Source organism: Dendronephthya gigantea, unplaced genomic scaffold, assembly GCF_004324835.1.
Source record: "Dendronephthya gigantea isolate DGI-Jeju-01 unplaced genomic scaffold, DenGig_1.0 000065F, whole genome shotgun sequence".
Lineage (NCBI taxonomy): Eukaryota > Metazoa > Cnidaria > Anthozoa > Malacalcyonacea > Nephtheidae > Dendronephthya > Dendronephthya gigantea.
The window spans coordinates 609,393-634,417 of NW_021163075.1; the positions used below are offsets into that span (position 1 = coordinate 609,393).

At 37.5% G+C, this 25,025-nt stretch overlaps 4 protein-coding genes across 5 annotated transcripts; 3 read left to right on the forward strand and 1 right to left on the reverse strand.

Annotated features, from left to right (window-relative positions):
* The first annotated feature begins 232 nt into the window (after positions 1-232).
* Positions 233-9,319, forward strand: LOC114530725 (enoyl-CoA hydratase, mitochondrial-like). 2 transcript variants are annotated; one of them, XM_028552334.1, is made up of 7 exons: positions 233-387; positions 6,612-6,809; positions 7,193-7,320; positions 7,407-7,506; positions 8,218-8,442; positions 8,558-8,625; positions 9,174-9,319. In XM_028552334.1, the coding sequence occupies exons 1-7, from the start codon at positions 291-293 to the stop codon at positions 9,237-9,239; spliced, it is 882 nt and encodes a 293-aa protein (XP_028408135.1). In that variant the 5' UTR covers positions 233-290; the 3' UTR covers positions 9,240-9,319. The 2 variants fall into 2 exon arrangements, with proteins under 2 accessions (XP_028408135.1, XP_028408134.1); XM_028552333.1 differs by lacking the exon at positions 233-387 and adding an exon at positions 5,837-5,994.
* A 576-nt stretch (positions 9,320-9,895) lies between these two features.
* LOC114530734 (ribonuclease H2 subunit C-like) lies at positions 9,896-12,494 on the forward strand. Its single transcript, XM_028552344.1, has 5 exons — positions 9,896-10,149; positions 10,746-10,805; positions 11,222-11,265; positions 11,338-11,457; positions 12,191-12,494. Exons 1-5 carry the CDS (start codon positions 9,963-9,965, stop codon positions 12,251-12,253), a joined length of 474 nt encoding a protein of 157 aa, XP_028408145.1. The 5' UTR covers positions 9,896-9,962; the 3' UTR covers positions 12,254-12,494.
* Positions 12,495-15,996: 3,502 nt separating this feature from the next.
* LOC114530707 lies at positions 15,997-18,794 on the forward strand. The gene is made up of 5 exons (XM_028552313.1): positions 15,997-16,088; positions 16,648-16,672; positions 16,781-17,013; positions 17,987-18,556; positions 18,687-18,794. Exons 2-5 carry the CDS (start codon positions 16,648-16,650, stop codon positions 18,792-18,794), a joined length of 936 nt encoding a protein of 311 aa, XP_028408114.1. The 5' UTR covers positions 15,997-16,088.
* A 3,780-nt stretch (positions 18,795-22,574) lies between these two features.
* LOC114530724 (DDB1- and CUL4-associated factor 10 homolog) lies at positions 22,575-25,001 on the reverse strand. Its single transcript, XM_028552332.1, has 2 exons — positions 24,051-25,001; positions 22,575-23,407 (listed from the first exon to the last, which is right to left on the reverse strand). Exons 1-2 carry the CDS (start codon positions 24,925-24,927, stop codon positions 23,100-23,102), a joined length of 1,185 nt encoding a protein of 394 aa, XP_028408133.1. The 5' UTR covers positions 24,928-25,001; the 3' UTR covers positions 22,575-23,099.
* Between the last annotated feature and the right edge of the window lie 24 nt (positions 25,002-25,025).

Genomic DNA, 25,025 nt, shown 5'->3' on the forward strand with positions numbered 1-25,025 from the left:
CCATATTTCATTTCGACGCACGGAATCTCATCGAATGAAATTTCCCAATATGTTGATCATTTATATTGTCGGTTGTCTAGACCGCCGTTTATTCCATAGTCATTGTCCGTGCAATAACCAAAATTGATAATCGCGCGAGTAGGACACGCGTGTCTGAAGGTAAAGTCCCGCGAATTTTGGCTTTACAATGGAAAATTAAAACTTCGGTAGTGGAAGCACCACATGGTCTTTTTGGAGCTGAAGATCAGTGATTGCAACATTTGGACTGCAACTGGTATTTTTGCTGCAATATGGCATTCAATGCAGCGAAGTTGGCGAGATGTGGTCTGTTTTCTGGTGTTACGAGATCATTTCTTCCTCGAGTTCATGGAAAATGTTTAAACACCGGTAAACTTTTTGGGTACTTTTATTGTGTTAACTATAACATATTCATGAGGTGCTAAAATAGTTGGTGCCAGGCAAGAGATTTTAGATTTGATTGCACTAGATCCTTCGAGTGGCCATTTTAGAGAATGGGTACATTTGTTACCGCAGGTTGTACATAGGTTGTAACCTATATACAATTTCGATACCAAAATGTGGTACAACAGTATTATTTTATAGGATAATATTGTTGGTCATAGTATTTAATTGCCATTGCCAATTCTCATTGAAGACATGTCATGCCCACTGTCCAAAGTCTTTCTGTAATATAAGTGGGAAATGAAAGCACACAAACCTAGCAATCTTTTATAAACCTAGCCATCTTTTACAAACCTAGCCATCTTTTACAAACCTAACCATCTTTTACAAACCTAACCATCTTTTGCAAACCTAGCCATCTTTTACTTGTTGTCTCTGTTTGAAATTTGGCGCCGCCTATAATTACTTTTTTGTATTTGATACAACGCTTTCATGCAGCAAATATACTCCATGGTTAAAGTACAGAATAAAAGTTATTTTCAATACAGAGTGCATATCAGTAAAACGCCTCAGACTTTTTAAATCTAATAATGAAAACAGTACTAATTTCGAATCAATTCTGATTTATCTTCCGTATAGTTATAATATGCAAGAATATTGTGGTATTAGAAAGCGTAAGCAATTTTTAAACGGCAAGCGCGCATGAGATCATATATATATATATATATATATATATATATATATATATATATATATATATATATATATATATATATATATATATATATAAGCAAGCTCGTGACAAATAAACTATTGCAGCTCTTTATTGGCCATCAACTGATTATTAATACATTTTCACTCTGAGAAATCGATGATTTTAGTGTTACAGTAAACAAGTTCTTTAGGTTCGGTGTTGGAATGAGTGATACTACAGCTAGAACTTTATCCCTATTTATTTTATCTCAGAAAAAAAGTTGTACAGATGATATAAAGTCCGTTCTGCGCATATATACCGCGCATAACAATGTTTTTTAAGTTGTTATATAATCTTTACTTGACGTTATGTGTCGTTTTAATTTTCTTATTTTCCTCTCGTTCCCGCTCGACCGGCTGTGATGATATGCCTATTTTATATCATATTTTGAAAAAGATATAAAGCGAAGCTTGTAAATAAACCGTTATTTAAAACTTTATATATTTGTAATTGTAGGACAAGCGAGAAAGTAATGTCTGTAGCGACAAAATGAAATAGCCTCGCCATCTCGTGTCCTCATTCAACAAATAAATTCTTGAAGCAATCCTTTCAGCACAACATTGCTTTTTTCTAGCAGGCTTATCTTCGTCACTCGCAATTCGAACCTCTTCGCCTGGCGACATGAAATAAAATAATTGTGCTCCCGAACTGTCCGTTTGTAATACAACGCGCTAATATCGTATATCATTAACATTCCAAAAGTTGCTCCCCGACTAATGGAATGTGTTGCTGCGCCGAATATATGCGCAGAACGGACTTTACATCATCTTTAATCAAAAACGTTCAGTCAACGATCGCCGTCCTAGAATCTGCGAATCAGACTTCGGACGTTGCGGGTTTCTGCCGCAGAATGCTTTTAATAACTTTTATTCCCTCGGTGCGTAAGATCGCGTTTTTCCAGTAAAATATCCAGCAGTTAAATGTACTGTTCATTGAGGCGATGGTTATAACCCACATTGCAAAAACGCATATAGCATCCAAAGACCCACTCCCATTCAACTTCATTCTTAGTCCAACTTCAATGTAGATAAACGCTGGAACGGACAGCGCCACAAAGCAAGCGACAGCCAGCAAGCAACTCGATATATTCTTTGAAGAAGACGCCCTTCTGGTATCCTGGGATGAATCTCCAATTCTGCGATTCTTCTTCGCGATTGTAAACAGCTTGTAGTTCACAAACAACATCGGAGGAGTGAAGAAAATTAAAAAATTGAGTAAAATAACATGGCGAGAAATGACAAAGTTTAGCTGCATCGCCAGTAAAACTAATGTAAAGAAAATTAGTATTGCAAGAAGAGCTAAAAGTTTTCCCTTTGTTACAGATGTTCGATGATAGATGGGATGATACGTCGCTAAATATCGATCAAAACTCATGACAAGAAGTGCGAGCAAGGAAAAACCAATGAAAGCATTTGATATCACGATTGCATTATCTACCCAGGTGATACTGTTAGGATTCTCATTTCCAATTAACCAAAACATCGCGATAAAAGCCATCAAAGAATGATTAATTGAGATCGTAAGCAAATCGCAACAGGACAAAACCATGATCATGAAATAACACAATTTCTTTCGAAGTTGCGCTGATCTCCAAAAACTGATTATCACCAAGGAATTTAAACATATTCCCAAAAGAATGAAACATATATTCACGATAACCAAAAATATCAAGTTGAGAAAATATCTGAAATCCATCTTGTGCTTATATATTAAGTGCAAGTTTATAGCTGACTGGCCGGCAACTTGTATTGTGGCTTAATTCAAGACGAAGCCGATGGAATTACTGCTTCGTACCCAGGATGCGAAAGTGAAAGACCTGAAAACAGAAAGTTATAAGAACAATAAATATTAAGCTTTACACATGTTCACTTTATAAGGGGTGTAATTTGGTATTTTATTTTTATTTAAATATTTTAACGTTGAAGAATCATAATATTGGCCTGTATAGCTACATCGTTGCGAAATCGCGATACCCCTTTCCATTCGGTAGAGAAAGAAATGCGGTGCATCTAGCTATCTAGTGACTCTGACTGGAACTACGCCATATAATTTGACAAATATTTTAACCCTTTGGTTCGCAAGAAATATTTCACTTCTGTCACAATACGGACCAAATTTCAACAGCTTACCCCGTTTACGTATTATTTGGGTTTTAACTGCTTCTGGCCAGTCCCTTTGTCTCAAAAGTTTCGTTCCTTTCTTGTGGGAATGATTTGATATTTTGTATTTTAAATTGTGCGATGAAAATATATAACTTTAGCTTATTTATTTTCAGTCTTGTAATACGTCATGAGATGTCTTAAATTGCATGCATGTCAAGAAATTTCAAAATTTAAGGCCGAATATTTACAAAAAATTTTCATTTGTTTCATTTCGCAGGTGTTATACCAAATTCAATGTAAAGTTGTTAAAAGACACCGTCATGCTGCCTCTTTGTTATTTGTCCATGAAAAGTAGCTAATATTTTTTGCATCTTTTTTCAGTGATTCATGAAAAACGTGGACGACCAGGGCTTTGGAAAATTATATTTTCTCTGTGTTGTTCTTCTTTTTATAATGTTATGAAAAAGTAAATTCACGATAAGAATTCTAAAATCGTGAACAGAAGATTATGTAAACTCACCTGAGTAACAAGGCTGATAGATTATGCCAATTTAGCTAAAAAATAAGCCAAATATTGTTCTCATATTTGTTTGCTTTGTTTAATTAAAAAAGCCGCAGTTTATTAATACAATTTTGCATGGGCTACAGATAGAGAATAGAATAAAAGGTATTTCGAATAAAGTGTGCATGTATCAGTAAAACGGATCAAACGTCTATTTAAGAACTTTCGTTCAATTTACATTGGACTTAGGATGAACTCTAAAGCAAAAAAAATATTTCTTTAGATGGTCCATATCTTGTTGGGATGTGGGTTTAAACAATTGCAACAATTGCTTGATCTTTTACTGGAAAAACAGGATTCTACGCACAGAGGGAATGAAATTTATGAATAATATGAAAAACCTTTACCAGATTACAACTCTAAACGTACAGTTATAAGTTATTCTAGATCATCAGCGGCTGACAGTCGATAACAGAATTCTGGGCCGCCGTCGCATGTCTCTTGGATGCATCTTGTGCACTGACTTTGGACAAGCAAGATTTTAGATGGGAACAATTTTCATGCCAATTTTGACCCACAGTGTAATAAATGCATACAAAGGGAAAATATTTTAACTATAGGAAACTCAATGCAGCGAAGAGTCATGTTTATCGAATCCGCATGCATGGGAACATGAGGACAGGTGCATTCAATAAAAATTATATTGCAAAATATAAAACTCGATAGTCGTAATTAACAGCATAATAAAGTTTCCATGTCAAGGAAATTTTTTAGATCAGTATATATAGTTGGAAAAGTTATCATAGGAAATTGTGCCACTAATTGATAATTTTGGAAATTCAGTGTGGATTCGCACACTGTACACATGTATACATGCAGCGGATGCAACATTGATTATTCATAATTCTTGGGGTTTTGTGGAAAACTAATCGAAGAAATCAGCATTTTAACTACATTTTTAACTAGAAAACTACCCAGAAAGAGGCTTCATTGTCTCTCATTATTTTCTACTACAGTTTTCTATTTTAGTGATCTTTACAACGCGTATGTGCGACAAATTTGACCTAAATTTCCTTCCCTGATGCACGTTTTAAGTTCTCGACGGACTAGCTTTAAACTAACTTATAAAAAATGATAGATCAAAATTCGTTGATTTGGGCAACACACTGGCGAAGCAACTAAAAATGTGTTGAGTGTGGTAGATAATCATCACAAATGGACAAAACTTCAAAGACAAAAAACATACGCATTCACTTTCTCATTAGTCATCGTATTTGTATCTAAACTGGACTTGTGTGTTACTTTATACCACAATCATTTCTTTTATTAATTATATCATTGTGTAACGGCTTCTTGAAAAGTGGCATTGCTGAAGTGCTAACATTTTCTATAATCATTATAATTATAACCGTAATAATTTTGTCTCACGCGGTACATCGCGGTCTAGTTTTCTACATCACATTCGCTTTCTCAATAAATCACCTTGGAACAATAAGGTGATATTCCCTCATATTCAGGATTAGCCATTAGGTATAGCTTTAACCCACTAATATGTATGCCATTGCTTTGGCGTTTTTGCGTCCGTTGTCAGATTAAAAGTCTCAGCAGTGTCTCCATTGTGAACGGCCAACATAAGTTTGTGGGTAGGCACCGTCGGCGATCATATCGACAAGGACGATGCTGGATACGAGAAAGAGAAGGCTTTAAGTTCACCTTATTTCATTACACCATATTTCATTTCCACGTGACTGAATCTCATCGAATGAAATTTCCCGCTATGTTGATCATTTATATTGTCGGTCGTCTAAACCGCCGTTTATTCCATAGTCATTGCCCCTGCAGTAACCAGAATTGTTTTTGAAAGTACTCTAAGGGGGGGGGGCTGGGGCTGTTTGAGTCTCAAGTGACAGAACCAGACAACGTAGTGAACTTTCCACCCTTCGACCCATTGCCCTCGACCCACACAAATGAACGCGCGAGTGGGGCACGCGTGTCTGGAGGTAAAGTCCCGCGAATTTTGGCTTTACAATGGGAAATTACAACTTCGGTAGTGGAAGCATCACATGGTCTTTTTGGAGTTTGGAGCTGAAGTCAGTGATTGCAACATTTCGAGTGCAACTGGTATTTTTGCTGTAATATGGCATTCAATGCAGCGAAGTTGGCAAGATGTGGTCTGTTTTCAGGTGTTACGAGATCATTTCTTCCTCGAGTTCATGGAAAATGTTTAAACACAGGTAAACTTTTTAGGTACTTTTATTGTGTTAACTATGAAACTGATGCAATCATTTTGGCCTATTGGACGTAGTACGTTCATTACACCACGTAAATTATTCCTGAGAGCTTACTTTGTATTAACAAAGTCGCCGTTCACTGCCGACATCTCTGATATGAGGATTCTGCAAACAGTATACTATTTGGACTTGTTTTATCTAGGGAGTGTTGAGGGTTAAGGGGGGGGGGGAGTGACATAGTCATGAGGTGCTAAAATAGTTGGTGCCAGGCAAGAGATTTTAGATTTGATTGCACTAGATCCTTGGAGTGGCCATTTTAGAGATGGGTACATGTGTTACTGCAGGTTGTACTTAGGTTGTAACCTATGTAAAATTTCAATACCCAAATGTGGTAACAGTATTATCTTATAGGATAATATTGTTGGTCCTAGCATTCAATGAATTACCATTGCCAATTGTCATTAAAGACCTATCATGCCTATGTCTAAAGTCTTTCTGTAATATGAGTGGGAAATGAAGGCACAGCTGCAAACAGCTTAGAAGTTGAGCAAAAAATCAACCTTGCAACCAAAGTTAAAAATGCAATTTCTACTAACCACTATTATACACCTCTCTTCCAGGTGATCCTTACAATTTCCTAAAGGTTGAGAAGACCGGCAAAGACAATAATGTTGCTTTAATCTATTTAAACCGCCCAGATGCTCTTAATGCATTAAATAATGGGATAATTGGTGAACTAACTTTGGCATTAGATGATGCCCAGAATGATACAGATGTTGGTGCTATTGTTATAACTGGAAGTGGACGAGCATTTGCAGGTATACTGGCATATCATAAGAGAAAATTGTCTTAGGCACAAACATGAATTCAATACATACATTGATTCAAGGAAAATAAAAATCTCAGATTTGTTTATTTTTCTTTGAGATGCATTCTCAGTAATGTTTAGATGGTGTAATAGCAGGGTGATCCTAACTCATTGACTACTATATTTTGATTCTCAAGATGTCTTGTTTATTCGGAATTTGCTTTTTACTCACTGACTACTCTTTGTGTTAAATCAGAATGAAAAAAAAAGGCTCACTAAATAAGGTGTAATATGATTCCTGCTTGGCTCAATCCTTGTTTCTTAGAAATCCTACAAGGGTATAGATGAATGTCGTGATCCAGATATTTGATATTGAAATTCATTACATTCTAGCTGGTGCCGATATCAAAGAAATGGAAAACAAAACCTTTCAGGAGTGTATAAAGACAGGATTTCTAGGTCAATGGGACAGTATAGCAAAATGCACAAAACCAACTATTGCAGCTGTTAACGGTTTTGCAGTAAGTTGACTGACTTAGCTCTTCTTAAACTTGTCTGGTTTTAAATGAAGCAAAATACTTTAATGCAGTCATTGCATGGTTTATAGCTTGGTGGTGGATGTGAATTAGCCATGATGTGTGATATCATTTACGCAAGCGACAAGGCAAAGTTTGGACAACCGGAGATAAAACTAGGAACCATTCCAGGTAAGTGGTGCATTAATTCCGAAAAAAAATATAACACCGCATAGCAGATAGCATTTTCAAATAATTTCTCATCTAATGTGGTAAATTATGAAGATGGTGTACTGTTCAAGTTAAAGAAAATCTATGCATTTACATTTTCAACTACAATATTTGCTAAAATGTATTTCACTGACTACTTTCTGGATATTTGCTACCGTGTTGGATTACTATATATCCTATGCTGGGGGAGTTTAACTAATTTACTTTTATTATATATTAGAATTATATAATTGTATTAGTATTACCAAAAATGACGTCACCTCCGTTTTGCATATAAAATGTCCCCCTGGGGGCAGTTCACTTCTGGGGATACAGTAAACGTAAAGTAAAGTAATTATAACGACCAACAGGCAATTTTAGAGCGATTGAAAAAAATAGTCAACCTTGTACCCGAATACTCCAAATAAAAATTTGGAGTCACGTGGGCAGCCCAGACTAGTCCCTAGTCCTCCTGAGCATGCCTTGCATTCTTATGACGTCACCGGTTTGAACGCGCGAGAGAGCATAATTAACAGCATAACAGCATAATATTATTAGCATAGTTAACAGCGCGCGCTTACAAGGCCTGGGCCTAGACTGTGGGCAGCCCCCTACGAGAAGGCCCCCTTGGGTACGAGGTTGCTGCGCGCTTAGTGGCCAACTTTGTCATATACTTATTGTCATATTGGTTAGGTGCTGGTGGTACGCAAAGATTAACAAGAGTTGTGGGAAAATCATTAGCGATGGAGATGGTGTTAACTGGAGATCATATCTCGGCACAGGAAGCCTTGCAAGCAGGCCTGGCTAGTAAAGTTTATCCCGCAGAGGAATTGTTAGAAAAGGCTGTAAAAACTGCCGAAAACATCGCGGAGAAATCGAAACTTGTTGTTAACATGGCTAAAGAAGCTGTTAATACCGGTACGTTATAGTATAATTACAGTCGTGATTATTGAATGAGAATTGTGGTCAATCATTGGTCGGGCGACCCATAACTTGGTCGCCATCTTTACCTTGTAACGATTGTTATCTCTAGCTTACGAGACAACATTAGCCGAAGGAATTCACTTCGAAAAGAAGATATTTTACGCCACGTTCGCTACGGTGAGTTTTTTGAACAAATATGCAGTATAAAGCAAGCTTCCTTTTTAAATTGTCTGCTAGATTATTGGATATACTTGAAGGCATTACTTGTTGTGATATATTGAATTGTACTGTAACCATGTCGTAATTATTGCTTTTTGGAATTTGCCAATTCAGAGCCCCCATTCATGATTAATCTTTCATGAATTGCCGACATGAACGTGGGGGTTATAGGAATGTATACTTAGAGCCCTAGATGATTTGAAATTCGGGGACTGCGGGGATTGGTTCGAGGGTGGGGTGGGGGCAATGACAGATCGTCTCCGGTGGAAGGCAATAAGAAATCCTTGGGAACCCGAATCAGTTGAAGCGTCGGATATTGAATCAAACTCGTCAGTAACCGATGAAAGATATTCTTATAAATGAGTACAAAACACAGGCTACTGAGGGAGGGGGGGGGAGGACCTGTTGACAGTTTTTTATTTAGCAGTTTAATGTAACCTCGCCTTGGCTAGAAGCCTAGAATAGGTTGTCAATGATGATATTAAAAAAGAATTGTTTATCTTCAGGATGACCGCAAGGAGGGTATGACCGCGTTTGTGGCTAAACGGCCCGCTGAATTTAAAGATAATTAGAACGCTAGTATATAAAACTTATATAATATATATCAGGTCAACATGTGCCATGTAGCCATTATGTAAAAGTTTCTTCAACTTAAAGATATAATTCTTTATTTTCGTACTCGTGTTGTGGCTTCTTCTGAAGCAAACCTGAGTTATGAGCTGAAATACTTAACTTCACCCCAAACATTTGGTCATATACCCAAATGGAGTTAATTGAAATTCTATTCTCTGTGAAAATTTAAAGAGTTCAGCAAAAGATTTCAGGTAAGTATTTTTTTTAAATATGCAAAAATAACTGTCATTCGGCGAAATAAACAGCAAATAATGTCCATTTAATAAATTAGCAGTATAACTCTAGGATATGAATGTCTCTTGTTCCCGTTACCAAGTACCAACGTGGCAACGTACTCTGTGAAGTGTAGTGGTAAATGACCATATTATACAGTTCAGTCGGCAACTAGCCTGCGAATAACAGAATCTATTTATACGCCTATTCCACGGTGGGATAATATCGCGTTTCCCCCACCCCAGGCTAGTGCCTAGTGGACAACTGGCATATAATCACGCATATGCCATGTAATTTCCTCGCCCACTGATCTATAAGTAGATACTGTAATGCGTATACTTATTTTTCGCGGGAAATTCTCTCCATTAACGGCTACCGCCAGAATATAAACATTCCAATGTGTCCGTTTCACATATTGTAACATTTAATATTTTGTATGTTTTCACAAAATGTGTTCGGAGAATCAGAGAATCAAACTGTCTTCAAGCAGTATGATAAATGCAAGCAAAGTGACTAACATTCACCTTTTGCCTTGTGAAATACAACATAATGGCGAGGCAAATGTAGATAAATATTTTCAATGCACTGTCAAAGATCAAGATGCAGATCAATCGCCCGATCAAAGACGCAAGGAAGGTTTGTTTCACTTATGTCATAATTTTAATATACAGCTCTGACCCAAATACAAACCAGCGGTGTTAATTTCCATTTTATTAGTATCTGCATATCCCCTTTATATAAGCAAAAATACTGTTTACAACTACATATTCCGTGCATAATATTCAAGTTCACTTATTCAAGAGAGGTTTAAGAGTGATTTAATTTAGACTTATCCATCGTTTAAGCTAAACGGGTCTGATACAACCGGCCCTAGGATGGTACATATGAAATTCCCCTTAATTAAAACATCAAAACAAAAAAAGATTTCCTAAATTCTGAGACATATGTTGAGGAATATTGACAATAAATTATCCTTCCCTCCTTGGATAAAACCCCCTGTAAGAAATTAGGATGACAGAACAATTCATTAGTCAGACAAGTGTGGTCAGACACTCCGTTGCATATGTTAGGCATAATGGTTTTCACAATGTTCAAGCCTGTAACAATATACAGTTTGGCTAATTATATACATAATAGTTCAACAAAGAGTGGTGAAACACAATGAGAGATCTACACATATGTAGCTGTGCCTAGTTCTTTGATACCATTCTCTGAATCTTATTGCTTCTTAGCTACTTTCCGTGGTCGGATACTTCGGGGTGAATCTCTTAATGTGGCAGAAGGATATTGTGGTAAGGTGTTTCTGCTTAACTTTGAAAGTGCTCTTTAATTCACATAGAGCTGTAAAGGGGTCTTGCCCTAGCTGGTGAGAGGGCTTTCTCAAAATAGTTAATCTGGCCCTGAGGATGATGTACTTACTATATAAAATTGGAGGTGTGCAAAATCTTTTGGAAAATGCAAAAAAGGTTGTCTATGTTTAGTTGTCTTAAACATTCATATTATTTGCATGCAGGTGTACAGAATACAGTAACCTATCAATTTCATTATATTAAGATGTTATGAGCCCCACACTTGTATATAGTATTTAGCAAGGGCAAAGGAGTTTCTCAAATGTGGGGTTTCTTGAATGCACAAGCTTCAGATGTTTAGTGGCACGTATTAGTGCAGTGAAAAGCATAAATTTAAAATTGAGCCTACTTTCATTAAGGTTATATTTTGACAGAGGACCGAAAACCAATAACTGAAGAAGAGGTATTACACAGTGAATTTAACCCTCTTTTAACTGTTAACTTTTGTAATTGAACCAGTTTTATCTGTTTTTAGGATCGTAATTTTAAAGTGTCCAATAAGTTCTCGAAGTTCACCTATTGGAATCTTGAGGATACACCTTGTCTTAATGACAAGATACGGAAAGCGATGCAATGGCTGGATATTTCATCTGCGGTAGGATATTTTCATTTTGTAGAAAAAATGGCATATTGTGAAACACTGTTAGGTTACTTATATCATGGGATGCTAGAGTGCCTCAGAAAGAAATCAAGTGGCTGAAAAACAACAATTTTGAACAGGAATATGAGCATCTCTTACAGTCCTGACCAGAGTTCTGTCCCAACATCTGCCAAGCATTTATAAAGATTTATAATTTAAAATTTGGTAGTGTATTATGTACAGTAGAAATAATATAGTTGTAAAAACCTGGCTTTTTTGGCCAGTTGATTGAAATTTTCACTCAATATAATAATGCAGTGTGGCCACTGATCTGATAATACACTGGATATAGCATTAATATATCTATTAAGAAACAAATTAAAAAATTAACTGTCAAAGACCCTAAAAAAGAATCCTCTTATGTGTTTGGCTGAGTTGCCATAGGCCTTAACATTGATTTGCCTGATTGAATTTGAACCTGTTACGAACTTAATCCCAAATGGGTCTAACCATTAAAATAGATGATAGATCAGAGAAACACTTCCTAGAGTCCGCGTGACGTGTCAATTCTTTATTATTTGCACCCTGGAGTTTATTAATTATGGTATAGTTGCCATATACAGTGTATTATGAGATCAGCAAGTTTACAGTGTATTTACTGTATTATGAGATCAGCGAGTAAGACCGAAATACGGCATGTTGCATCACACGTGTATTACCCAGAGTATATTTGTGTACTTCTGTTTAGATTCATCGACGAGTGGATGTTGATACAGACTCTGAAAATAACACGCCCGATACAATAAGATGAAGGTTCAGTATGATTCATAAACAGATGATTATTCATGCTTGGATGATAATGAATCAAAGACTCTATCCTTCTAGCCTTTATATGTGAAGACAATTCTCTTTGCTTCACAAAGGAATGCAAAATACTTGGATTAAGGGCATACAACTTGTATGTATTATTGATACAAGTCGAAGTATACAACACTCTTCTTGTGTGTTGCAATTTTATTGATTATTATCAAGCGGAACAAGCGCCATTTAAATTTGTTGTGTGTAATTATAACTCCGTAAGTTTTCTAATCGTAAGGTTCGTGTCGTCAGACTTAGGGGCGAATTTTTTGCCCAAGTATCTGACGTAACACTTTGTTAGACCATATGTCATGTCTGCAGGAATCCTGGAAAGAAATCTCTGACATGATTGTATTAGCATAATAAAACAAAGTCGAACAAGGTCCTGACTTTAGTGTTCGCAGACAGCGGAGTATGAGCAGACAGCAAGTCTGACATGAACGTTAGAATGTAGCGAAAGGTCGTGGTGCGCTGCTAGGTTGAATCTTTTATTAGGGATGGGTGGATATCGATAGTCGATACCATATCATCATTACGCTTTTAAGAAGGTGATACTGCCCTTCATTTTCAACATAAAAAATCTTTAAATTCGAACAGGGTCAGGGAAAAGCCGAATGGCCAAACAATTCCCTTGGAGCTAAACAAAAGAAAACGCCCAAATCAATTTGGCGGCAAACTTTACAATCCTGGTTTTAAACAATCCCACGCATGCGCAGATTTCACCTATGTTTAGTGTAACTACACTTAATTTATATAGTCAGGACTTTGCTAAAATTGGTATATCTACCCAGTGCTTAGATTAGCACTTATGAAATTGGTACAGGTACGAATAAACAATTACCTAATGATTTTCGTGTTTGGATGGCCTGGTCCAAACACGCAGGAATGTTGCGATTAGATTATACGACTAAAAGAAATTAAGGCTATAGTATAAAGATATTACACTACACTTGGTAAATATTGAAAACAGACTGGCATCACCACGTTAAGCATATGGCTATGACATAACTCTGTGTATGTCGTTATATCGGCGCCTTAGCTTTTGCTTCTTAAAGATTATACAACAACAAATAAATGCAACTCTTATTATTCTCGAGGACTTGCGAGATGAAATGGAACTTTTTAGGGAGTTTCTTTGGTAAAAAAATTCTCTTAGCAACAAAATCGATTGCTATTTAGACCGCGGCTTCGGCTTGTTTTCATAAACGTGTGATAACTTCTCAGAAGAGAGCAGTTGGATATTTTCCACGAACGATCGAGGATAATTTTTCCACAATGAACAAAGCTGTAATTCTGTGTTTCCTTGTTCTGGCTGTTACTGCCATCTCGTGTTGTAAGTATGAACATTTCTTTATTTATTTCAGTGTTGTTACAGCATCATATAAATATGGCTAATCCAATAAAGTTTTTAAACTTTTTTAACCTTTAAAAAGGTTGTCATTTTGAAAATGCATGCATGCATGTAAACCTTGAACTCTTACGATTTCGAACGTGAAATTTTGTGAAGACACTCACTATTAAGTCATTGCTTTCGTTGATTTGTCCTTGATCGGCCATAATAGCACTAAAAACAAATAAGTAACCTTGGTTGCATTATTTTAGCTTCAGAACTGTCGGAGGAACGCGGCTATCGAAAAGAGAGAGCAATCCCAATGAAACCAGGATACCCTCACGGTAGGAATTTAATGTTTTATTATATCCCTAAAAAACTTGCACAATTTTTTTGACATTTTTATGGACGACATATAGTTAAACCGGTTAATATATTAAGTATTTCATGCACTTTAAGTGCCTTTGAGAAAATAATTATGAGTTTAGGAAATACAATGGCAACTGCAACGTCCTTAACAATGTCAATGGCATTGATCCCGGGTAGGATCGCAGCTCCTCCCAAGAATGATTTTCATTGGCTGAACTTTACAATACATTTCTGTATAATAATATTTATATTTCAGAGCAAGCGAGTGAAGGCATCAAAAAGGTTTGCTTCCAAGGTAACTTTGATATAAACTTTGTAATTTAAATATTATAAGTGTATTAAATGTGTACTCGATACAGAATAAGGTAGGCCACCGATGATACAGTGCAAGAAATGGAAAAGATATCACAACGCATTCAATATTCAAGAATTAAATTAGTTTTAACGGCCTCTGCATGCATGATAATTTTAACGCGATTATTTTTTAAGTTGTTGTTAATCCTACTGGTAGATTGTCACTGTAGATGGTAGCTATAGACTGCCCACGCTGCTGGTGACAAGCGAAAATAACAACACCGCAGAAATTGGTGTTTTCCTGATGTTGCATGGCTGTGGCGTGTGCACTAATTTGCATTTAATCTATACATGCACATACTATATTATCGAGCTTTACTCTAACGTGCATACATTTAGTGACAAATTAATGTAAAACGTAAAAACGTCAGAACCACAGACTTCGAGCACTGTTTGTTGACCCGGTTTTGGTATGATTAAGATTTGCGTTTTATAGAAGGTTTATAGAAAAAAAATTTTAAGAGAACATTCAGTTTTTAGAGAATAGCAAACTTGGCTTTACCTATAGTTGTTAAGCGTTCGTCGTACATGTACTAGAATTGTCTGAATAAAGAGATATTCCAAAAGCCCGAGTCTAGCGTGAATTAGCCGAACTATAAACTGACGTTTGAATTTTTTATGTCTTACAAGAGTGCCGAAAAGTTCAAAGGGCAGGACTGACCGTGACATGCGGTCAGGATGAAATTGCTGTGGGATGTGAAACAGCTGGTTTTGGTCAGTGTGAAGCTAGTCGGACCTTCAACGCCAAGGGCTGTCTAATAATGAATTGCAATGATGGTGGAATGGGAAAAATCACGGCATTGTGTTGCATGCAAGCTGGAAAACGACACAACGCGTGGGGGGTCGCTGTGTAGTCTGAGCGATATATGTTTTAAAATCTCTCAAAATCAACATTTTTTAAACATCGGCATTTCGCTATAGAAAATATACACCATATTATACAGTGGCATTTGTTTTAGTGTTTCTATTAATTCCTACACTCATTTTCGTAATAGCCTTTCTGTCGTGAATTTGACCACTCCGATCTACGACTTCATTCAATGAACGAGTCTTTCTCGTCAGAGTACTTTATAGTCGCATTAGTTTGAATGTTTTAAAAAATCTCCTCACGCAGCACTTATATGTTTTAGAAGGCTGGCTCTCATGAGTCACCCATAACATTTCGTAGCTCTTACGTTAATGAGCTTGAAACGTCTCGGCATTTTCAGTTTGCCCGAATTTTTGGCTGAACTTTGCGCAAATTTCTTGATTCCCGAAGTTTTCGGGATGGGATAACTTTCTTCCCCCTGCCCCCCTTTCTCGTACGCCTATGAGCAAATTCTACCCGTTTGCAACAAACAGGACCCATTCGTGACTGTACGATTTACAATGCACGGTATGCACCTATTACAATTACTCCACCTATTACAACTACACATACATAAATATACCTCCCACATACAAGCAATGCGGGCAAATTATTTGGTAAACACAAGTTGTTCTTCTTTTAGTTATTACACTGATTACTATCACGTATTATGCAAGTATTCATTAGAAAGCACTTGTAGTTGTGGTTAAGGCTATATTGTAGCTATACCTGCTTGGGTGTTTAGAAAACATTGGTAAAGCATGTTAAATTATTCACTTTCAAGTTTCAACAAATCAAGGGAATCGTTTGCCGCGTGAGCGCCGTGTCGTTGTTAAATTTGTCTCATGAAGTCATTATTCCCTGTTTGAAAAGAACCCTTTTAAAAAGGTAGGTGATAAAGTATGCTAAATACTTGTCTGTCTGAGCATAAGAATTTACTGAACAACTACGACAACTATACGTTATACAAAGTTTCGAATTTGGAATTTGGAAGGCTTTTCCCAGCTGATAGGATTTTGTACACGACTTCGATAGGGGTTTTTCCTTGATTTGTTCGATCAATATTTCTTTATGTTTCCTGATCTTGTTACCAAGACCTGTGCGTAAACGCGTCCGAATTTATAAGGGTTAACATTTCTTACTGCATTGAAAACAAGCTGGGCAACGACAACGTACATAAGGTTTGATATATGCCACGCTCTGCAATTATATATGCCGTTGTCACAATCATTTTATATTCAAGTATAGGTATACAGGGTGCATGTGTGAGAAAATGTACCCCCTGTATCCCTACATTGAAAAATGTATCCCTATATTGAAATTTTGGATCCATGTTTATACTGTACTGTTGTAAATAGCATAGTGCACGCATTTGTCCATAGTTTACATACTGGTGTACGATTGGATTGCCCAACCACAAAATATTAATTTTCATTACAAATTCTAGATGTCTTTGTTGCTATCTACTTATGGTAAGACATGTTGCGTTATAATCACACTCGCTGTTCTTCATTGCCGTGCCGAAGTATCGGCTTCAAAATCATTTGAAGCTTGTCAAACTGATTCTTCCTTCAACGTAGTCCGAAATCTCTTCAATGGGCGCAGATATAGGTCACGTGTATCGCAGAGCGAGCCAATCAGTGCGTCGTACGAATGTCACATGAAGTGCGTGGAAAACTGCAATTGTCTGTCGTACAATGTTTGCAATGGCGGCAAATTGTGCGAACTTAATCCAGAGAAAAAGGAGAACAACATCTCCCTGTATGAGACCAGCGATACTTGCGATTACTATGAATTAGGCTTTAACCAAAAGGTGGGTGAAATCTTCTAAAACTATTAATATATCATCGACTGTTAATATTCTTTTACCAATCGCAATATTCCAATCGCGGCTTGTCTTCTCTTAGCATCTCTATCATTTTTTGCTATTCGCTCAGCACGTTGACTTGCTCGTAGTTTGCCTGATAATAACAAAGCGGGCAATGTCCTCTCTATGGTGGTATTAGGGACCTTAACCATGGAGGACGCCAACGCGACGAAGACGGCTATCAATACAGTGGGTCATCGAAAAGAAATGAATAATTAAAGACCATGATGGGTTTTAGAATTCGTCTTCGTTCTGTTTACAACGGAAAAACGTCGTTTTTTACGTCTTGCCTAGAACGGTTGCATTTCAGGCCCAGCGAGCCCTACCTCGAATTAGGCTCTCTGGAATTGTCCTTAAACATAAACACAATGTTTTTAACGGCTTACATCTCACTGAATCGGAACAATTAATAATATATAATAACGTAAAGAATTCAAGCAATTTCATTGGTCGAGAGCCATGATCTATAAGAGGACAGACGCACGGAATGACATCACAGCAATTTTCTTTTTACCGGTTTAATTTTGGATTTTTTTCAGTTTTATTATATAAAACAAATAGATTACAATGAACCGTTGTCTGTTCAGTTATAGATACACGGTATGACGCCATAAGTGATAAGAACAAAAGAGTGACAACTCGCCCCGGCGGCTCGTGGCCACTTTTTTTGTTCTTATCACATATGACGTCATACCGTGTATCTATAACTGAACAGACAACGGTTCATTGTAATCTATTTGTTAAATATACAACAACCACTTTGCCATAGCATTTATTTAAAGGAGAATTTCAGCCGCGTCATCGTGTTGCCGTCCTACATGCTTAAGGTCCCTGTCTACGATTAAGAAACCTCTCAATTTTTTCATTTAAGAAACAAAATAAAAGGAGATACCATACACTCCCTTTTTCCTTATTTCAGCAATCAAGTGATTGCAAGGATCAATGTTGTTCTACTTCGAAACCTTGTCTTAACAATGGTCGTTGTGAAGCAACGTGTATGAAGAATGGGAGACGGTTTCTCTGCGATTGCGCAGAAGGCCAAGACGGTGATCAATGCGAGAGCGTGGCTAGAGATTGCGGATTTTATGCTAATTCTGCCAACAAAACTCACGGTCTTCGCGTGATCTACGCGCCTGACAACACCGCATACCGGGCTTTTTGTTATTTCGGCAACAATATCCTTACGTTGGCCATGTCATTTTCGGTGGAAAACCAACGGTTGGTGAGTGCACCGCTGAGCAACGACCAACCCGTGTTTGAAGACTCGCACAACTGGGAGGAATATCGTCTGGGGCTGGCACGCATGACAGCTTTGCGTGATGGGGCATATAAATGGAAGTATGCCTGTGCCTATGACCAGCTTGACATAAAAGATACAGATTCAGTAACAATTTTTTTGGCTAAGTTGGATCCATTGAAAGTTGATGGAATAGTGTGTTCTGCGGCTCAAAGTATCAGAATTTATGGCGAAACCTGTCCGAAATGTGTAGTAGGTATGACCATTTTGAATTTTCTTTATCGATATCTCAGTAAAATCGTAACTCAAAGTCGGAAATTTTGAAAATATATTTGCCGCACAAATTGAACACCGCGCGTACTTAATATCTGGAATAATTTAGTGGAGAGCGGCAAGCCGAGAGGATGCTGAAGGGTTTAGAAAGTGGCTAAATAACGATAAGCCATTTCCCGACACTCGCAGTCAGTTTGGCGCTAAAGAGTCATTTTGACGACTTTTTGTGCCGGCAACGGTGTTTTTAGCCCGTATCTCACTACCCCAACCCCCCCCCCCCCGATGACAACGTGTTTGACAAGGCTTACGTAATCTTAGAATATGAAGTTTTATTTTTTTCTTGCGGTCCGAATTCATATTTTAACGTTTCTTCCAATCTCATTGGCTACGCGAGCGGTCCGTACGGCCTCAAAAACTCTGCCTCGGGCTGTTTTTGAGACCTCGGGAAATATTTCGGGAAATATATATATATATATATATATATATATATATATATATATATATATCCAAATAATTGACTGTAACAGAAAGATCACAGAACTTGACAATGGTTGGAGAGCGCTCAATACCATTACTGGCAGAGCGATAATATATATTTATTGAAAGACTAGCTTAGCTACTCGGAGTTTCACGCTATAAAGCGATCATCAGGCTAATGGCAGGTCTGGTTGCTATTCTCTATATTTACATCGTGATATAAGGTGTCGAATTACGTGTCTACATTTCGTAAAGAGTTCAGAGCGTTTGTTCAGCAGTGTTCTAGTTTTGTCTTTCATGATATGGAGTTTCTCCTCAAGGCAGAGGTTGCATCTTCTTGAACCGGCTTTGTAGGCTGGGACAGTTTTCAGTAGGGACCATGAAATCGAAAAATCTTTCTTAGCTTCCTTCAGCTTCCATATGTGTTTCGACAGTTCCGTCTCCTTGGCATACTTCTTATTCGCGAAAGATTTTGCGTGATTTCGGTAGCGTGTTTTGAAAACGTCCGCAGTGACTCCGATGTACCTGGCTGGTGGATCGTTGTTGCGCGTGGACACTTCGGCTTGGTAGACTACGTTTGATGTGAGGCATTTACCTTCAGCTGGGCATTTTTCCGGTAGTCTGCAGTTGCATTGTCGTTGTTTGCTTGTGTCGTTTGTGTTTGCGTTTGTCTGTTTGTGTGTTTGTTCAGTATTTTCTTGTTGTGTTTGTTTATGAATGAGCGCATGTTGTCAAGACAGCCGTAGCTGATTCGTACGTTATGTCGATTGAAAATTTTATGGAGTTGATTGGAAGGTGGGAAGTGTTTGTCTAACAGATGTAGGAATTGTTGTCCGATGTTCGTTTTTACGTTTTTCGAATAAGGGGGGTTATACCAGATTATATGGCGATGCCGTTTACGTTTTTGCGTTGTGTTGCTGCTGTCGATGTCTACGTTGTTGGTTGGTTGCTCGTACGTAAGTGTTGCGTCGTAGTTGCTTTGTCTCAGTGCGTTGTTGTACAATTGAGACGCAGCGTCAAAAGTTGTTTTGTCGCATGATAATTTGTTGATTCGCTTGTTGATGGATGATGGAAGTTGTCGTGTGATAGCGGGTGGGTGATTGGAAAGGCGGTTGATGTATAGTGGGTCGTCGTTGGGTTTTCTGTAGGGTTTGTGTGTTCCGTTAGCCAAGTCAAGTGTGACGTCAAGAAAATTTACCCGCTTCAAGTTGGCCGTGGCGGTGATTTTCAGCCCGAAATTCGAGAAAGTTTTAGTCAACTGTTTTCTGGCTTTGTCACATAATCTGCCTGATGTAGTGCGTATAACGGCGAGGCCGTCATCGCGGTACAGTCCGACGTTCTCCAGTTGCCCTTCAAGTTTATTCAAGATGAATAGACCGACGAGTTCGCAGATTTCGGCCCCATCAAAACTTCCCATCGTGACATCAAAAGCGTTTGCGGCATTCGACTTTGTCCACGTTTGGTTGTTGTTGAATAATAGTGATTGTCTGGCGTGCTTGATTATTTTGATGTCCTGATCACTAATTTTGGAAAACTGTTTAGCCCATTCAATTGCTTTGCCACGGCCAACTTGAAGCGGGTAAATTTTCGGCCAACTTGAAGCGGGTAAATTTTCTTGACGTCACACTTGACTTGGCTAACGGAACATACAAACCCTACAGAAAACCCAACGACGACCCACTATACATCAACCGCCTTTCCAATCACCCACCCGCTATCACACGACAACTTCCATCATCCATCAACAAGCGAATCAACAAATTATCATGCGACAAAACAACTTTTGACGCTGCGTCTCAATTGTACAACAACGCACTGAGACAAAGCAACTACGACGCAACACTTACGTACGAGCAACCAACCAACAACGTAGACATCGACAGCAGCAACACAACGCAAAAACGTAAACGGCATCGCCATATAATCTGGTATAACCCCCCTTATTCGAAAAACGTAAAAACGAACATCGGACAACAATTCCTACATCTGTTAGACAAACACTTCCCACCTTCCAATCAACTCCATAAAATTTTCAATCGACATAACGTACGAATCAGCTACGGCTGTCTTGACAACATGCGCTCATTCATAAACAAACACAACAAGAAAATACTGAACAAACACACAAAACAGACAAACGCAAACACAAACGACACAAGCAAACAACGACAATGCAACTGCAGACTACCGGAAAAATGCCCAGCTGAAGGTAAATGCCTCACATCAAACGTAGTCTACCAAGCCGAAGTGTCCACGCGCAACAACGATCCACCAGCCAGGTACATCGGAGTCACTGCGGACGTTTTCAAAACACGCTACCGAAATCACGCAAAATCTTTCGCGAATAAGAAGTATGCCAAGGAGACGGAACTGTCGAAACACATATGGAAGCTGAAGGAAGCTAAGAAAGATTTTTCGATTTCATGGTCCCTACTGAAAACTGTCCCAGCCTACAAAGCCGGTTCAAGAAGATGCAACCTCTGCCTTGAGGAGAAACTCCATATCATGAAAGACAAAACTAGAACACTGCTGAACAAACGCTCTGAACTCTTTACGAAATGTAGACACGTAATTCGACACCTTATATCACGATGTAAATATAGAGAATAGCAACCAGACCTGCCATTAGCCTGATGATCGCTTTATAGCGTGAAACTCCGAGTAGCTAAGCTAGTCTTTCAATATATATTATATATATAATATTTATATAATATATATATATATTATATATATAATATATTATATATATATATATATAATATGTATTTAGAATCATATATCAGTAGGGTGCTCGGTATATCAAAGTATAGAGCTAATAAGACGATATAAAATACAATAAACTTGGTTTACTTCATATGATTTTATTCACTACAAATTTGTTCCGTATATCAAGCAGTGCTTGCCACATTCATCAGGTGAATTTAAATTCTATATATATGCATGTGAACACGTGGCAGTATAGTACTTACACCTCGTGCTTTAACCTTGATAATGCGACCTTGTTTTTCTAATCTTGCAGCAATGGCACAGGGGTTTAATGCATTAAATATGGCGTATCATTACGTAGAAAACTGTCCTTCAGCAATCCAGGTTTTACGTGAGAAATCGTGTCCCACAAAAGGAATATATTATTATTATGGCAACTACGACCCCGACTGCTTGGACGAGAATTTCTTGTGCACCAGCTCATTGAAGGCGACAACCCAACTATGGTTCGTACATTGATCAGTGTAAAATACAGTAACGTCTGAGTCAAAACCCATGCAAAGACCGGTTTCATTCACCATTTGAACAGATATCGTGGTTATTCCCCACCGGAAAGGAAATGGAACTGAGCAAGTGTATTTGGGTGGCTCGCTCGGATATTTTCAGTGCACTTTTCGTCTTTCGAGAGATGTGAAAGAGTAAATAGTTGCAGTGGAATAAGCGTATATATATATATATAATATATATATATATATATATATATATATATATATATATATATATATATATATATATATATATATATATAAATAGATTCTGTTATTCGCAGGCTAATAGTTGCATGTGAATGCGCTTTAATGTATAACAGTATAAGTGCCCTTACTTGAGCACCTTACATAAGTCTTATGCACTCTGTCACATCTATCAAAAGAAGAAAATTCATTGTTGTTTTACTATTGTAATTATTTAATCTTATTTACAAATTATTTACGCATAGACGCTTTGTCTTATTACACGAAGTTTTGAACTATTGCAATGTTCAAAGCTTGCACAGTTGCACTTGGCCATTAGTTTTCACCGCATGGATCTCTTATGTATTAACTATTGCACTACATATTCTGGATTTCTTGATGATTTTAGAGGCAGAGCTTCGTTTCAATAATTGCAATTAAATATTACTTATTAGTCAAGCTTGTATAAATTAAATGAGTTTACAGTTCGAATTTATTTCATTTTTTATTTTGGATCATAACACGTTTCGTCTTTTGACGTCGCATGCCAGTTTTACGAAACAACCTTGAAATGCAATCATATGTTCCTTTGCAAGGCCTATATCGGGCTATAATTTCGGTTCATGAAATACGACTTTTTGTCCCAGACATCCAGTCACAAGCAGCATATGAGTTGGAGAAAATTTGCAACAGCAAACGGGCATTGGATGACCGAAGAGGCTCTTGACTTCCTTCAGAGGTTTTATTATTGTATCTTTCCTCCATAAAGAGCATTCTGAATCGAATGCCAGAATTCGTACACCATGAGCAAATGGCGAGGCGATGACACGACCATCTGGACTAAAACTTTGGTCTTTTATAAACCCAGGTCCGGCTTCACTCTCCTGTATGTAATGACTAAGTCGTCTTTCCTTACCTATATTGTGTATCACAAAATTTAGTGAATGGTGGAGAACAACTTTTAAGGGAAACACGTCCATTATAGTAATTTTACATCAAATTATGTAACGTTGAAGTCGCATCTCTAATTTGGACATTTCTCCATTATTTATCACTTTAAAATAATTGATCGATCTCTCAAATAAGGACATTTCTTTTATGTCATCTCTCTGATATAGTCATCTCCATAATGTTAACCTCTCTAATGTGGAGTCACCTTAGTGATATGGCCATATGGGACATCTTTGAAACAGTTGGTAAACTCTTCAAAATGGCCATCTCTCTAATTACTGATCTCTCTAATGTAGACATTTCTGTAATATGGTTATCTCTCCAACAAAGACATCTCTCTATTCTGTAATTTAGACATCTCTCTAAATGTGATGGTCTGCTCTGTAATACTGATCTCTCTAATGTGGACATTTTTGTAATATGGTAATCTCTCCAACTAAGGATTCTCTCTAATATAGACATTTCTCTAAATGTGATGGACTGCATGCTTTCTAGTAATAGACTTCTCTCTAATATGATCTTCTAATGTGAATATATGTTTCAAAAATGGTTGACATTAGTACTGCCACATGCCATATGGAACTCCATCTAATAAAAAAGAGCCTTACAAGATGAATCATATTGTATGTCATGAACTGTGGTATAGTCATACACTGCTGTCAAATATCTAGACACCAAACAAGAGCCATCAGGATGAACCGCAAAAGAAGGAATGTATAATGGAGGAACAGTAAATTCATAATTGCCATTTATTACACTTAGATTGTTGCGGTAGTCATTTTTTGCATCTACATTATTTTCAGTTGCTTGTAGATCTTCTGAAAAATGTTCTAAGTCAAGATTATGGACCAATAGAATCTCATCGTGATGATCAATCTGACTGAAGCATGACATGATAAGCTTATCACCAGCATGACTGAGTTCCATGCGAGATATGCCACTTTCGTTGGTAAACAATTTTTGACCTATTTCATGTAATTCATTCTCTGAATAAGTGGATTTGTTAATATCCCAGGTGCGAATAGTTCCGTCGAAGGCTGAGCTGAGTAACAACCGTGTTTTGCAATCATAGGCTAAACTCTTCACCCAGTCTGTATGTCCTGCAAGCCGCATAACATTTTCACCCAACTTTCGTGCATCCCACAATGCTATAGTACAATCATCAGACCCAGTTGCAAAAATTCTTTCATCACAGAAGCATATGGAGTTGACTGCATCATTGTGGGCATCTGATATTTGATGCAGGCATTTTCTTGTGTTTGGATCATAGAGTGAAACGGTGTTTTGTTCGCAGGCTGCGGCCAGCATTTTACCACTGGGTGAAAACTCCAGGCTAAATACTCCACCACGTCCTAGAGTAATGTTATAAATGCTTGATGACCTCTTAAAATGTTTGTAATATCTGGATGTCAAAGTATCACAAGTTAAAGAAAGCAGCCCGATTTCTCGCTGTCTACACATTTCTATTGTCGAATACCTACGCATCGTGAGCCAGGCAAAACCAAATTACCGTATCATTTTTAAAAAAGTTTGAGAAACCAAATAAGTATCGAAAGTCAATCTAGTTACTCAAGTATATTAAA

What these genes read in the sequence shown, in the direction of transcription:
- LOC114530725 (XM_028552334.1), top strand. Translation starts at nt 291, where the DNA reads ATGGCATTCAATGCAGCGAAGTTGGCGAGATGTGGTCTGTTTTCTGGT. An exon ending in CAGCTGTTAACGGTTTTGCA is followed by an intron (nt 7,321 to 7,406) that starts GTAAGTTGACTG and finishes CATGGTTTATAG; the next exon opens with CTTGGTGGTGGATGTGAATT. An exon ending in TAAAGAAGCTGTTAATACCG is followed by an intron (nt 8,443 to 8,557) that starts GTACGTTATAGT and finishes TGTTATCTCTAG; the next exon opens with CTTACGAGACAACATTAGCC.
- LOC114530734 (XM_028552344.1), top strand. Translation starts at nt 9,963, where the DNA reads ATGTGTTCGGAGAATCAGAGAATCAAACTGTCTTCAAGCAGTATGATA. An exon ending in TGTGGCAGAAGGATATTGTG is followed by an intron (nt 10,806 to 11,221) that starts GTAAGGTGTTTC and finishes ACTTTCATTAAG; the next exon opens with GTTATATTTTGACAGAGGAC. An exon ending in GGCTGGATATTTCATCTGCG is followed by an intron (nt 11,458 to 12,190) that starts GTAGGATATTTT and finishes ACTTCTGTTTAG; the next exon opens with ATTCATCGACGAGTGGATGT.
- LOC114530724 (XM_028552332.1), bottom strand. Translation starts at nt 24,927, where the DNA reads ATGCGTAGGTATTCGACAATAGAAATGTGTAGACAGCGAGAAATCGGG. An exon ending in CATACAATATGATTCATCTT is followed by an intron (nt 23,408 to 24,050) that starts GTAAGGCTCTTT and finishes TACACAATATAG; the next exon opens with GTAAGGAAAGACGACTTAGT.
- LOC114530707 (XM_028552313.1), top strand. Translation starts at nt 16,648, where the DNA reads ATGTCTTTGTTGCTATCTACTTATG. An exon ending in TTTGTTGCTATCTACTTATG is followed by an intron (nt 16,673 to 16,780) that starts GTAAGACATGTT and finishes CCTTCAACGTAG; the next exon opens with TCCGAAATCTCTTCAATGGG. An exon ending in AATTAGGCTTTAACCAAAAG is followed by an intron (nt 17,014 to 17,986) that starts GTGGGTGAAATC and finishes TCCTTATTTCAG; the next exon opens with CAATCAAGTGATTGCAAGGA.